The sequence below is a fragment of the Balaenoptera borealis genome (assembly GCF_965194805.1).
Source record: "Balaenoptera borealis genome assembly, chromosome: 11".
In the NCBI taxonomy this organism is placed as follows: Eukaryota; Metazoa; Chordata; class Mammalia; order Artiodactyla; family Balaenopteridae; genus Balaenoptera; species Balaenoptera borealis.
In genome coordinates, this window is record NC_138868.1 from 40,466,386 (window position 1) to 40,481,146 (window position 14,761).

Consider the following 14,761-nt stretch of genomic DNA (forward strand, 5'->3'; position numbering starts at 1 on the left):
CCAGGACTCTGTTATCCTCACAAATACAGTTCTCAGCAGCAGATGTTGTATGCTTTGGTTTCTTCTATGTGAATGATTCACTCTCATGCCTACCCCTTTTGGGAAATAGTATTCTATGTATTTTACCCTGTTGACATAGTCCTAGTCTCTGGCCCACTTAGCTTTGGGTCATGGGTATATTGCCACTGGAAAAGTATTCCATGGAAATTTTATTTACTGTGATTTGTAAAAATTCAGAATCTCTTTCTTTAAGAATTTTTGTTTGAGTCCAACTATTTTTCTGTGCACTTTTGTTTAAAGGAAGTTACCGTTGATTTAATACCTACCAAATGCTAAGTAGTACTTGTAATATATTAATTTAATCTTCAGGAAGATGCGTTGTCTCTAATTTTACATATGGGGACAGGGACTCTCAGAGAGTTAAGTAACTTGTCAAGTTCACAGATCTAGTAAATGAGAGGTCTGGGATTTAAATCCCTCCTCTAAACCTTTTTACGAATCCCCACTTTTCCTTCTGACAGTAGATTATGTTAAGACTGGTAGCAGTTTTCCAGTTCTAGGCACCATGGATGCAAATACAAGATTTACTTTTGAAGAAATTAAAAAATTAATAGATGAGGCATGTAAAAGTGTTTCTATATTGGGAAATTGTGAGGCGGTGCTTATATGAGAAGAAAAAACAAAGCTGGATAAATAATGCGGATTTTTTCCACCATAACTAAGCTTGGGAAAACTAGAACTTCTGTGGCTTGATAGGTGTGCATATAGGTACTTAGTAAAGAATCCCTTGGTGTGCAAGACAGTGGGTAGTCATACTTGTCTTCTATAATGATAACTCAAACAATTCTGTGCAATGATTCATGGAAACAATTGGATTCTCATCTCCTGGAGCCGTTTATGATAATATGTTACCAGCAAATGCAAGTGAGAAACTTCAAGCAAATAGCTGTAAGGAATGCGGAGGGGTGGTGGAGGTAATGAGGGAAAAATACAAGATAGCAGCACTTTATTTGTGAATCTAGACTGTTTGGTGTATATAAAAAATGTGGAAATTTCAGTTGGTAGTGAAAACCTTTCTTCAACTTTCACAGAGAATTACAATTTATAAAAATGAGTGCCCTTGGGTATGAGCTTTTTCTGTTTTTTCCCCCAGAAGTTAGGGTGTATGTAATGTTATACAGTTGTCAGATTTTAAGAGTATATTTAAATTAACTCTGCATTCCCTGAAATGAATTCTAGATGGGTGGTGTGTTAAATATATACTGCTCAAGTACTTCATCTCATTTTCCCTCAAGGCTGTCCTCAACACCTACTTTTGTAGTGAAACAGCTCCGGTTGTATATGATGCTTCTGGTATGGCTTTTCTGGTAAGAGCTGTAAGGTAGAAATTGGATCTCATACTTCTCTGGACCTTGAAATGAATGGGAAGTGACATCCTTATTTTATGTCACGATTGTCTGTATAAGAATATAGTTAGCTGCTGATCATCTAGGCTACCCAGAAAAAGCATGCCAGGGCAAGCATGGATAGTTAATGACCAAAAAATTTACTGTATGAAAACCACAGTGAACCTTTAAGACTTGTGTGCCAATAGATTTAACTACTTCTGTAACCAATTTCGTTGTCAAACTGTCAGAGAGTCAAATGGATTGGTTAGAAGGTCACCTGTTCTCCTTTCTGCTTCCCCCTCTCCTTTTATAGTTGTTAACCAGTAATTAAATACCTCAAATCCTAGAAGTAGAAAGGAAGGAAAAAGGGAAAAATAAAGACAGAAAATTCCTTGACACTTGGATTAAATGAGTATCTAGTATATCTAACCAGAATATTAAAAATAAAATTCTATAGGAAGTATATGAACTAATAAAGAAAAATTCAATTGATAATTGAAAATAGTTAATTCATTTAATTTAGATTTACTATCAGTTACCTTTAATTGTAATAGCATCTGCCCTGGACTTAGACCATCTGAGTTCAAATTCTGCCTTCTTTATTTATTAGATATGACCTTAGGCAAGTCTTAATATTTTTCTTTAAATAAAAAATTTTGTGCCTTGGTTTCCTTTTCTGTAAAAGAGGGATAATGTACATTATCTAACTCCTATATTTGTTTTGAGAACTAAGTGAGATAATACATGTAGCAGTGCTCAGCATAGGGATTGGTACTTCCTAAACGTCTAGCAAATACTATTTCTGTATCTTTTCAACTGTCTCTCCAACATCTATCCATCCATCCATAGCTGTTCGTCTGTCTGTCCATCTATCCATCTTTTGAATGTTTCTAACAACATAGATTGATGATTTGTTGTTTTTGTTTTTTGCCATAGAATATGTAAAACATTTAAAGTATGAAATGAATTTAATTGGCCAGAGGGTGGGGGAAGAGGAGACAGCCCTGAAAAACCAAGTTATGCACAGAGATCTAGAAGTTTTACTTTAAATCCTCTGGTTAAGTCTAATATCCTAATTTTATTTCTGCCTATTCATTTAATAAAATTTAAGTAATTAGGCAAATATTTATTTGAGTGTTTTCTTTGTGCAAAATATTGTACTAGGTGCTGTGGGAATACAGAGAAACCTAGTATTTTGTTCTTGCCCTTGAAAAGTTTATAATCTGGTTGGGATTACATATAAACATATAATTATAGCGTATATTTAAAAAAGATTGTGTAAGATAGTATGCATTGTGTTGAATAAGTTATATAAAAAATAAAATTTCAGAGCACTTATTAGAAGTGATTAGAAGGGTGGATCTAGTTACCTGGAATAGGCTCAATTGGTTTCCTAGTGATAAGAAAGGCAGGCGAGGGAAATAGGGAGAGACAGGCAGAGCAAAGTCTGGGAGGCAGCAATAAGTGAAGTCCAAGTGTATCAGTCTAGTAGAGTAGAAGGTTAAAGTGTAGACTACTAGAAGATAAGTTTAGAAAGATTGATTGGATCTGGATGGAGGGCCTTGAATGCCATAGTCAGGAGTTTGGACTTTTTCTGTCATCAGGGGAGAGCCACTGATTTTTCTCGAGCAAGAGAGTGGCCTGATAGTAGGAGTGGCAGTAAGATTGATTTGGAGTTGGAGATACTGAAATTAGGGAAATCAGTTTACAGTCTGTTGCAAGAGTCTAGGTATGCAGTGTAATAAAGCCCTGTACTAAGGTGATTGTGAGTGTGGTAAGAAGGTGTGAGCGTGAAAACATTATTAAGAAAGTGTTGATGGAGCTTAATGACAGGCTGGCAATGAGGAGCAAGGATAAAAAAGAGGAGATGGATATATAGTGTTCATGTTTTGAACTTGGATCATGCTGAGCATGATGCTCCTCTGGCTGTGAATGGATGAGGGAGGGTGTTGAGGAAAATGATGAATCCAATTTTGTTTTGTTGAGTATGACATAGCAAAGTACATCTTGGTATAATCTTGATGTACTTTTCTAGCAGTCATTTGAGGACTGTTGTATTTCAGGGAAGTGAAAGAGAGCTCATTGTTGGGGATCTAGATATAAAAATAATGATTTAGATGTTAAGGAATGAGATTTTGGTAAAAAGAATATAGAGAAAGAATAATGTTTAGGTTGGCAGCATTAACATGTGAGTGGCATTTTCTATGATTATCTATTCACCTTAATTTAAAAAAATAAGCTATTTGCTCATCTCTCCCTCCCTAATTTTTCCTCACTCTTTTTTCCCCAACATTATCAATTATCTACGATGTGTTGTACACTATGCTGCTCACTGAGGACCCAGTAATGAACAAGACAGACATAATCCCTATCTTCACAGAACACATAGAATAAACTTAAAAAAAAACAACCCAAAATTTATTAATGGTTTCTGTTGTTCTTCCACTTGCTATAAGCTTTTGATAATATTTACACAAGCATTTATCTCCCTGGGTCTGGAAGACATTGTCTGACAATAGGTTTCCTTTTCTCTTTTTGTGGACACTTTTTATTATTACTATATTGTAAGGAATATTCTGCAGGATCATAATTTTAGGAACATATTAAATTACTCATCATTGAAGTTAAAAAAATACTGATTGCCACCCCCCACCCCCACCCCCACCCCCTCCTTGTAGGGAGGTTTTTATTGTGTTAAGCTTATAAGTAAGGTCCTTTGGGGAAAAAACTTTTTCGGCAAGGTGAAGGAAAAAGATCTTTCGTTTAAAACTATCTTATTCCTCACATGCAGACTTCTCTTAGTGATATGAAATTTATTTCAAATCACAATAAAACTTGCACTAGACTTTAGACTTTCCCCTTCTCTTGTTTCTCCTGTCCTTATTCTGCTTTTGATTTTGCCACAAAGTCAACCCAGTACCTTCATCTCACCCTTTCCTCCACTCTTTCCTAATAAAATGGAGGAATGGTGGAATAGGAATGCAATGTAAGATTGACTGGCCATTTCAGGTTTATAAAGGATGAGAAAGCATCCTTCAAAGGAATGATCTATCTGATTGCAGATGTCTGAATTTAAATGCTGAGATTCAAGCTCAGGGAATCTTATGTTGTTGATGGTCCCTAATTCATTGCACTTTCACTCTTTGCTGTGCTACCCCTTCTCCTTCAACTGATCCATTTTTGAGTTAGAGGATTATAAATGAAATCATTTAGAATAGAGATATCAGGTAAAAATGGAATATCAGGCATTATCTGTAAGATATACTTTTCTGATAAAAAGGGGGACATTATTTTTTAAATTTTTTTATTGAAATATATATTTCTGCTTTGTAAATAAGTTCATTTATATCATTTTTTTAGATTTGACATATAAGTGATATTATATGATATTTGTCTTTCTCTGTCTGACTTAACTTCACTTAGTATGATAATCTCCAAGTCCATCCATGTTGCTGCAAATGGCATTATTTCATTCTTTTTTATGGCTGAGTAATATTCCATTGTATATATGTACCACATCTTCTTTAGCCATTCATCTGTTGATGGACATTTAGGTTGCTTTCATGTCTTGGCTATTATAAATAGTGCTGCAATGAACATTGTGGTGCATGTATCTTTTTGAATTAGAGTCTTTGTCTTTTCTGGATATATACCCAGGAGTGGGATTGCTGCATCGTATGGTGGCTCTATTTTTTTTTTTTTTAAACTTTGGGTTTATTTATTTATTTATTTATGGCTGTGTTGGGTCTTCGTTTCTGTGCGAGGGCTTTCTCTAGTTGCGGCAAGTGGGGGCCACTCTTCATCGCGGTGCGGGGGCCTCTCATTATCATGGCCTTTCTTGTTGAGGAGCACAGGCTGCAGACGCGCAGGCTCAGTAATTGTGGCTCACGGGCCTAGTTGCTCCACGGCATGTGGGATCTTCCCAGACCAGGGCTCGAACCTGTGTCCCCTGCACTGGCAGGCAGATTCTCAACCACTGCGCCACCAGGGAAGCCCTATTTTTACTTTTTTAAGGAACCTCCATCCTGTTCTCCATAGTGGCTGCACCAATTTACATTTCTACCAATAGCGTAGGAGGGTTCCCTTTTCTCCACACCCTCTCCAGCATTTATTATTTGTAGACGTTTTGATGATGACCATTCTGACCAGTGTGAGGTGATACCTCGTTGTAGTTTTGATATGCATTTTTCTAATAATTAGCAATGTTGAGCATATTTTAATGAAAAGGAAGACATTATTGGTGAAAGAAGAAAACCCCTATGTTAGGAGTGTTTTGAAATGGGAAAGATAGTTTTTGCCATATTGGAAGGAATGATGTAAATCTGAGTGTTTTAAATTTTGAGTTAAATAGATATAAAATCACTTTAGTAAGAGAGCTTTTAAGAAAGCAGTTTGATTGGAGCAACATCTATATTTATATAGATTACTTAGAAATCTTCAGGGTATGGGAAAAACATGTCAAATTTTCAGGGCTTTAATACTAACCCAGCTATGGGTTACTGAAATCACTTTCATAGTGGCCCAATCTGGCCACCACATTTGGATAGGCATTCCAGATGCTGAGTGTCTCAGTAATAAAAGTTGTGGACATGTACCCTATGCTTGGTTATTTTTCTAAACTTGGATAGAGATAATAAATCAATTTTGTGAGGTGAATTTTCAACCTCAAAAATACAGGTCACTTTAGAAGACAATAAGGCATAACTTTTTTCTTTTAAGGAAAAGTTAAGACAAAAGCTTTTGAGCTTGGATGATACCTGTCTTTTTCGACCTGCTGAAAGGTTTCTAGGCTAGAAAGAAGTCTCTGAAAGCGTAGTTTTTATAATGGTGGTGCTGCTGACATACACTTAACATTATCAGGTCAAATGGCAGTGATACAATTTGTAGGCCTTATACTCTGGAAAGTTGTAGTACTCTTATTGGTATTTGTATTCACTTTTTGTTAATTGGTCTTTCTTGTTGTTTTCCATTTTAATTTACTGTAAGACTAATACGTCTTGTTAAATAACAAAGATTGCATCATAGCATTCAGCATTGAAATGCACTCCTTTTTGGGGGAAGCCAGATAGATGTGTTTACTCTGTAGAGAGATTTAGATTTGATTTTTTTGTTTTCTTCGTGGTAATTATGTTTGCACTTTGCTGATCACTAGTTGTGCATTATTACAATGGAAGGTGACAGTTTGATTGTCTTCATTTGGAGAAACAAGTAATTTTATATTCACTAAGCTGTCAGGTAACACTAACTCACAGTACTAAGAGCTCCTGGCAATGTGGCTTGGCACCTATATTTAACTGCTTTGATGCTTGTGTAACCTCTGCTGAATCAGAAATACTTTGCCTGCTGGAAATGGTTTTCAGGGTTGTACAATGAGGTTTTCATTAAGTAGACAAACTGAAAATGAACTGCAAAGCCACGGTTGTTTCTCTCTTCCCTTTCCCCTTCGTCCCTCCCCCTTCTCCTCTCCTTCCCCACCCTCTCCTGTTCCCCTCCCCATTCCTCTTCTTCCTGGTCCTCCTCCTCTTATTTGATAAGAACCTGAAATTTATACCTTATTTCATTACATGAAAGAGAGAAATTGCTGGCTTGCTTTAGCTAAAGGAGAACCTCAGAGATTAACTTCTTTATATAATTTTGCTCACTGGCACTATGTGTGAGCTTTCATTTTTTGAAACTATCCGTATAGTACAAATTTTCATTTTTCTCTTTTTTCTGGCAATATTAAAAAGTGAAAATAGAGGTGAGAATGGAAAAGTATAGTGACAGCTTGCTACCTACCCTTTCTCTCTGAGAAGTTATTGTTCTGGTTTATAATATTTATTGGTAATTGGATAAGATATCCATATTGGGCTTCCATATTTGTGGATTGGTTTTAAGCTGACAAAGGCATGTTTGGTATTCACTTTAAATATTATGGTTCTCATTTCATGTGAAGAGGAGATTCAAAGTGAATGTATATCAATAAATTCATTCTGCTATTATTTTAGACAGCTTTCTTTCACTCAAGCCACATAGAAGTCTTTCATTTGAGTTATAAAGTCATTGTGCTTGATTAAAATCCTCTTAGTTAGTGTGTATTTATAGTAGCCATTGTTTGGTTTTGCTCTTATTGTTAGGTGACTGATTTTATTTATATATTCTGGGCCTGGCTTTCCAAAGCAAAGATCTCAACAAGTTACTGGTAGATAAGCTTTGAGAAAAATTCAATATTGTTTCTATCAAGCAAAAAGTATAGATAGAGGTTACATGAAGGCAAGTTGTTTTGATCCCAGGAAGAAACTGGATACTCAGAGACACATGTAATAATTATAGGTTTTCCATAGGCAGTCAGTCAGGCAGGCTAGTCATTAGGCTGGTTGCCTGCCTCCTCCAGCAGATACTAACCAATTAGACAGAGATGGTTACGTGATGTAACATTATCAGGAGAAACAATTCATGAGTCAAAGCATTCCAAGACATATGAGCTCTAGTCCAAAGAACAGTCTTAAGCTATATAAAGTGACAGCAATATTGTCAGCTAAATATAAACTCTAGAAACACAAACTTTGATGACTTGAGAAGAATCTGTTCCAGGTAGTCCCTGTTTTGTAAGAACCTCAGAAGGCCTTTGAATACAGTTTTGGAGCTTTGGTGTGAAAAATTAGAAGCCTTAAATAAGTCAAAATCCATTAATTTAAGCCCTTTCCTAGACATACTTCAAGGGCTTCAGCGTATTTCATTTGCCTCATCACTATTGATTTGACAACTAACTCAAATCAGTGAGTTTTCTTCTAACAGATATTGTCTGTATATGTTACCATATATGCTCTGAAAGAGCCACTACAGACTTTAAAAGATAGGTTTATAACTCTGCAAGGTAACTCTGAAAGCTTATAAGCTTCTTTTTCATGGAATTTTCTCATTTGCTTATTAAAGAGTTGGAAGAGAGAGAAAAACCTGGCAGAAGCCTAGGGAAGATTGGAGGTGGAGTGAGGGACTGGCGGTAGCGCTGGATAAAACAGTACAAGAATCAATAACAACCCTCAGGCTTTACCTGAATGAAGCGGGAAAAGTTTTAAAAGGGTTATCTTCATTTTAATGTCTGAAATAAGGGTCCCTCCCCCGGCCTGTCCACCCTCCCCCCAATACTTCAACGTGGGAATTAGAGGTACAGGAAGAGGGTTTTTAAATCATTCTTTGCCCTAGGCTGGGTGGCCTGGCATCCTTTGTAGGGGTTCCTGGGTATTGTGCGTTTTGGCAGCTGAACATATCTGTTACTCATGCTCCTTAAAATGAGAGGCACTGTGTTATATTTTTGGAAAATTATTTGTTTATTTCTCAGTATCAGATCAATTGCAGCATTAAATTAACAGTGAACTACCTGACTGAAATAAGTCTACCTTGGTAGCCTGGGGCTGAGTTGCAAAAAGAAATGTGAATGTTGGCCTGAAATTTTAATTTTTTCTTTAAGTAAACCAACTATTAAAATGTTGCTTTATGTTAAAAACAGGGCTTCTTTTGAGTAAATGTAGCACACCTAAAAAGTGAATGCCATTTGATAATAATCTCAGAAGTAATGAAAACATTTTGAAAAAACAGGTTAAAAATATTGTTGTAATAAATTCAGTGGCTCCTTTGGATAATCATGTCAGTCCCAAATGATAGTTTTGAGGTGAATTCTTTCCAAGCAATGGTTAAGAAAAAAAAAAGTAATTTCAAGTGACTATGCCTTATGAGAAAGTTGTTTTAAAAAATCCTAACTTTTAGACATAAAAATAACTGTTTTTTCTTTTTTAAATAGCACCATCAAATAAGAAAGATTTAAAGTTCTAGAAAATAAGGTTTTTCTGAGATAGAGGACTTAATGTGTAGATATCCAGTCCTCATCATTTTATCAAGTCTTGGGCCAGCTAATCTTGATTTCTTGTTAAAGAACATAAAGGAAATTTACTGTCTGAGTAGATTGGTAATGGTCTAAACATTCAGATTTTATACTGGGGTTTTGGAGTAAAATAATTATAATCTTCCTAGAGGTACTACTACTGGCTTCCTAGAAAACTTTATCACTTACTGGAGCTTTTATCTCCTACAATCTCATTTTCAAAAGTCCTAAGCCCTGAAGTTCTTCCCAATGGCTGGCATCCTGGGAATTCACTTGATCTGCTGGGCAGAGACATTTCAAACTCGGGAACACATGATGGGAATTTAGTTTTATGTGTCCAAAGATATGTTATTCTCTTTGGAGGTTTTACTTGATAATAGCTATGCCCCAGAAAACCATCTTGTTTAACCAATGTGATAAGTTGACAATGTAGTTTTTCTCTCTGATTATAATGTACTCTGTGTAGTCAATACACTGGTACCATGTGAGTGTAATTTCCTCTTTTATTTTATCTCCAATGCACTGTATTATAAATAAACAGTTAAAAAAAACACCAAACAAATCTGTTGCATCTCCTTTTAAGATTGTACCACTGTAGACACTTGTTCTAGTAAAGTAGAATTGGGCGCATTTGATTGCATTTAAATTTTTCATGCTTCAGCAGTTTGGCTGGGAGCACAGTAAAGAAAAATCCCATGAGCGAGGATAGTTTAGAATAATAGAACTTGATTTTGTGTATTATAGCGGCAACATTTGCGCTGCTTTAGTTAGGGTTGTGTCAGCACTTCCATTATAAACCCCTGTTTTCAAGGGGTATAACTAGGGAGATATTTTTTTTAATACAAATTAAAAAAACAATTCATTTGAATGATTTTTAAGTTATAATAGTGCAAAAATAAAACAAAGTTAAGTCACATAGAAATTGACCGTTTTCACAAGGATTTGAATTCTTTTGCTTATTAGTTGTATATGGCAGCAGCTAAAGTAAGATACTGTTCTAATACACTGGGAGTGAAAGTTTTTGTAATGAAAAATTACTAACATGAGGATTAAAAATAAAAGTAAGCATCCCATGTGAGATTTTAAATCATTAAAGCAAGTGTATATTTGATTTATGAGTTTCTATAGGAGAGTAGCCATGGTGCAATGACTATAGTAAAGGTATTACCAAAAGTCAAGTATCTTTGCAACTTCTAGAATACAGTTTAGTTGGTCTAGTAAAAGGGAAAGCTAAAGTAAAGGAGTGAAATGAATGAGGAAGTAATCAGTAAATTGAAGGATTCTATAACAAATAATTGTGCAAAAAATAATCAGTAAATTGAATCTAATAATCAGTAAATCTAAGGCATTTAAAACTGCATTAAAAAGAATTTATGCACATTTTCCTTTTAAAAATGCAACAAAATCACCATCTGAAACAAAAAACTACAACAAAACCATCAATAAAAAACAAACCTGAAAGAAGCCCAACAATTTTATCAAAAGGAAATGTCTACAGGGGGGCAATACCTAGCTAAAAGAAAAAGAATCACCTTTTTTTCTGCTAACAACATATTGAGAACTAAAGGAAACACAAGAAATTAAATAAAATATGATATGGAAAAGTATTCTTGGAACAAAAAAATGTTAATTCCTTTGCTAAAGGGAGGGATTTTGAAGTTGAGTATGCCTTCCTTGGTTTTTAAGTATTATTGTCTTACCTTTCCCCTCTTCTTGTCCTTTAATGATGATGTGAACTGAGGATGAACAGTCATATTTAATATTGCTTTTTTTTTGGCAGCCTGTCTTTTATTTGCAAACTTGATACACATTTGTATTTGTAGGTGCAAAATAAAAGACAAAGTGTGTGATGTTATAAATTGGTAGCTTTCCTGAATGGTCACTGGAGGAATCACCAGAAGACTGTTGATGAAGTAGAGGTGAAGCCTTTCCTCACTAATTGTATTCAGCGTGTAATTTCTAAACTTCCCTCTGAATTTTGATTTTCAATTAACACTCCCCATTTGAAAATAATTTTCTATTTAATGTAATTGCAGGAAGTAATTTATTGGCTGATTAAGACAGAGGGCCCAGCCTTCCTTAAGAAAACACTCTAACAAACCAGCCTTTAAACTCAACCCATAGCTTTGGACAGCTTTAGTCTATTTTTACAGCTGCATGGTTGTGTTTAATTAGGATTGTGCACGATTGTTCATTGGTGCAGTTTATAGTTGAAATTATTCTTAAGAGACTTTTCATTTTGGGTTTTGTGTTGTGATTAATTTATACTAAACCCACAATCACAGATATTGCTATTGGAAGGAGCCAAGTCACTTTATAATAAGAGGACGTTTGTTGGGGAACTAAAGTCACTCTGAGTTTTGGATTATGACTTTCAATTGTATTTAGCTGTTTTAAAAAGCAGCAGTAAATTCATTCTTTTGTCTTTAATGTGAATGATTACATTATTGGTACTGTTATTATCTGAACTATGAAAACACTCTTGTTGTTAATGGCAAGCTCTTGATAAATTTGCAGAAGAGTTATAATTTGCCTGGTTTTACTATAGTATTTATGAGGCTAATGAAGTAAGTTCTACATGATTCCTGTATTATAAGAAACATCATTTGGTATCATTTTCTGTAAGTTTATATGCATTCCTCCATTTGTCATTATTGATAGAAATTAGTCAAGGATATACTTATCTAATTCTTTGATAAAGTACTCTTTAGAAGATTTTTCTTTCTCCTCAAAGAAAACATAGATATACTTCTGTACTTTTTTTCCTCCATATTATTTGCTAGTATCAAGTCTAGTAGATTAAATTTTTATTATTTGTAGAATGATTATTATAAGTAGGTATCAGCATTTTAATGTGTTTCAAAGCACTTCAAAAGCCTGTAATACTTTTATTTAGAACTGTGCATAATTAGATTAGCTGATCTTACATTAATTTTTTTCACTGTAGGATACTAAATCTGAGCCCCCTCATTAATTGTGAGAAATTTAGCATTAGCTGTTAAATCCTATGTGAAACATGGGCTGCTACATAAAAACTACTGTTTAAATTGGAATTAACTTAATTATTTTTCTTTGCACTTGATATTTCCTTCACTGCAATATTCATGAAAGCATGTGACAGATTTGTAAATTTAACTGTTAATCTCAGATTTCTAGACCCTTTAATCAGTATTTATTTGTCTGTAGAAACAGTACTAGCAAGTTAATGATTTGCTAATTTGAAAAATGCTCATGTGGTTTCCTATGTTAACTGATTTGTGCATTTTTTAAAAATAGTATGAAATCAATTAATGTTAAAGAGCAATTAAGGTGGAGATTTTATTCCTTTCGTTACACAGCAATTTTAGAGCTAACTACTATAAACCAAAAACAATGTAAAGTTTTAGAAAATATACTCAATTGCCTGTTCTTTTAAGTTATAAACTTCTGGTGATTTTATTTCTAAACATTTTGCTAAGAAAATCATCTCAATAAAGTGATATTCTAAAAGTTTTGAAATTCTGTTTAATAATCATGATTTTCTGATTGTATATGAAAGCACAGAATGAAGACCTTGTCTTCACTGTGCTGAGTGTAGTTGATGTTTACTTGTGGATACATAGAAGAATGTGCAGTAATTGTTTTTGGAGTTTTAAGAATATTATGAATAGTAGGCATTTTACTCTTCATAGTAAATGCTTTGAATCTTATATGTACTTTCTAATATAAAATAGATGCATAGTTATTTCATATACTCAATTAAAATGTCACAAAATTGCCTTAAAACTAATCTAGCATCATCAGCTACTCAATCAGTATGTCACTTAAAAGTTTACTTGTAGCGATTGACACAGCTTGAAGGTCTTTAGAAAAAGATCAGATTGACACTAATCAGTGTTAGGCCTAGTACTCATAATACAAGGTATAAACTAAGAAGTCAGGACCAAGTTTGTTTAGGATTTTCATCATAGATTGCTTACTCTCCTGATTATATTTTCTTACATAGACTTCCTTTTGTTCCTACGTAAAGCATAAGAGAAATTTGGATATTTGTAATTTCAACTCATCCTCCAAACTGGTTCATTTGCTGTTCATTCATTCATTTTTTTTCATTGCTAGCCATCAACTGAATTACTCTCAATAATCTAGTTGGGAGAACTGGGAGGAAAAATACACACATACATATACTATACATTATGAAAACTTATTCCATAAAAATTTCATTTGTGGATTGGTAAGAAAGAAAATGTGCAGCAATTACTGGGAAGAAGTTTGCTTGAGTTAAAAGCAAAGAGGGAAAGTGGAACAGATAAGCTAAGAGTTCTTTTTCAGTGGTTTAGAGTAGATCATAAACATTTCTGAAGCTAGAGAACTTTCCTTTTTTCCTGAATTAGTCACATGTAAGGGATGGTTTATTCTTTTGTCATTGACAGCCCTTTTAAAAATCCATGCTGTTTCCTTATTCTGCAGAAGAATGTCTTCCAAGCAAGCCACCTCTCCATTTGCCTGTGCAGCTGATGGAGAGGAAGCAATGACCCAAGATTTGACCTCAAGGGAAAAGGAAGAGGGCAGTGATCAACATGTGGCCTCCCATCTGCCTCTGCACCCCATAATGCACAACAAACCTCACTCTGAGGAGCTACCAACACTTGTCAATACCATTCAACAGGATGCTGACTGGGACAGTGTTCTGTCGTCTCAGCAAAGAATGGTGAGCTTTTAAAATCTGGCCACTGTCACCAAGTATGTCCGTTATTATGGGCTCATTATAAATAAGTGTTTTAGAGAAAGCTCAGAGTCTGTATCATTAGAGTTATTTGTGTTCAGGCGCTGAAAACGACCACCTTGTATATTATTAATATATTAATACTAGTTAGTGGGAAAAATTGGAAAATGGTTTGTGGTTTTGTTTATGTCCATTATTAGGTTGACTTGCCAAAAGATATTTAATTTAATTTCGGGGGAGATTTGGTTATCTTATTCTCTGATTCTCTGTATTTAAGGTGGTGACCTTGATAATACCACAAAATAGGTAGTATGATCCAATAAAGTGTGGCTATGTATTAATATTGAAAAATTATAATAAGCAAACATATCTATGTGAATGAGGTCATATAGTGAATACATCTTCAGTGAGGAAATGCAGGTATTTATCATTTTTAACAGTCATTCTTGATTTATAATAAAGCTTTTCTCACTTATGTGCCTATATATTAACTTCAAAAGGACATGCAAAGCTCCTGAGTATCATTCAATCAAACTGCAGGAGTTTGCCCTAAAGGTAGAAAAAACAATGTCCAATCCATGCAGTGTATTAGCCAGCTTTCCCATGTTAAATTCTACCTGTAACCATCAAAACAGACACCATAATAAGTGACATTATTTATCGAGTTTAAAGCAAAAATATTAAATTTTTTAACATTTAAAACTGACCAATCTTAACATATTTTATTAGATTAGGAATTTTAAACCCTGTTTTACATGTCTTAACTTTTGGCTAAATTAATGAAAAATATTTTAAGTGGGAAATGGG

The 14,761-nt window shown here is 34.4% G+C and overlaps 1 protein-coding gene across 15 annotated transcripts in view; it reads left to right on the top strand.

The window, feature by feature from the left end:
- The window catches only part of SOX6 (SRY-box transcription factor 6), a 618,861-nt gene that overhangs the window by 216,044 nt on the left and 388,056 nt on the right, over positions 1–14,761 (top strand). For all 15 annotated transcript variants that reach the window (XM_082341482.1, XM_082341472.1, XM_082341483.1 and 12 more), the window contains one exon: positions 13,699–13,939. In XM_082341482.1, coding sequence (XP_082197608.1) covers positions 13,703–13,939 — 237 coding nt within the window. In that variant the 5' untranslated portion in view covers positions 13,699–13,702. The remainder of the gene's footprint in view (positions 1–13,698; positions 13,940–14,761) is intronic.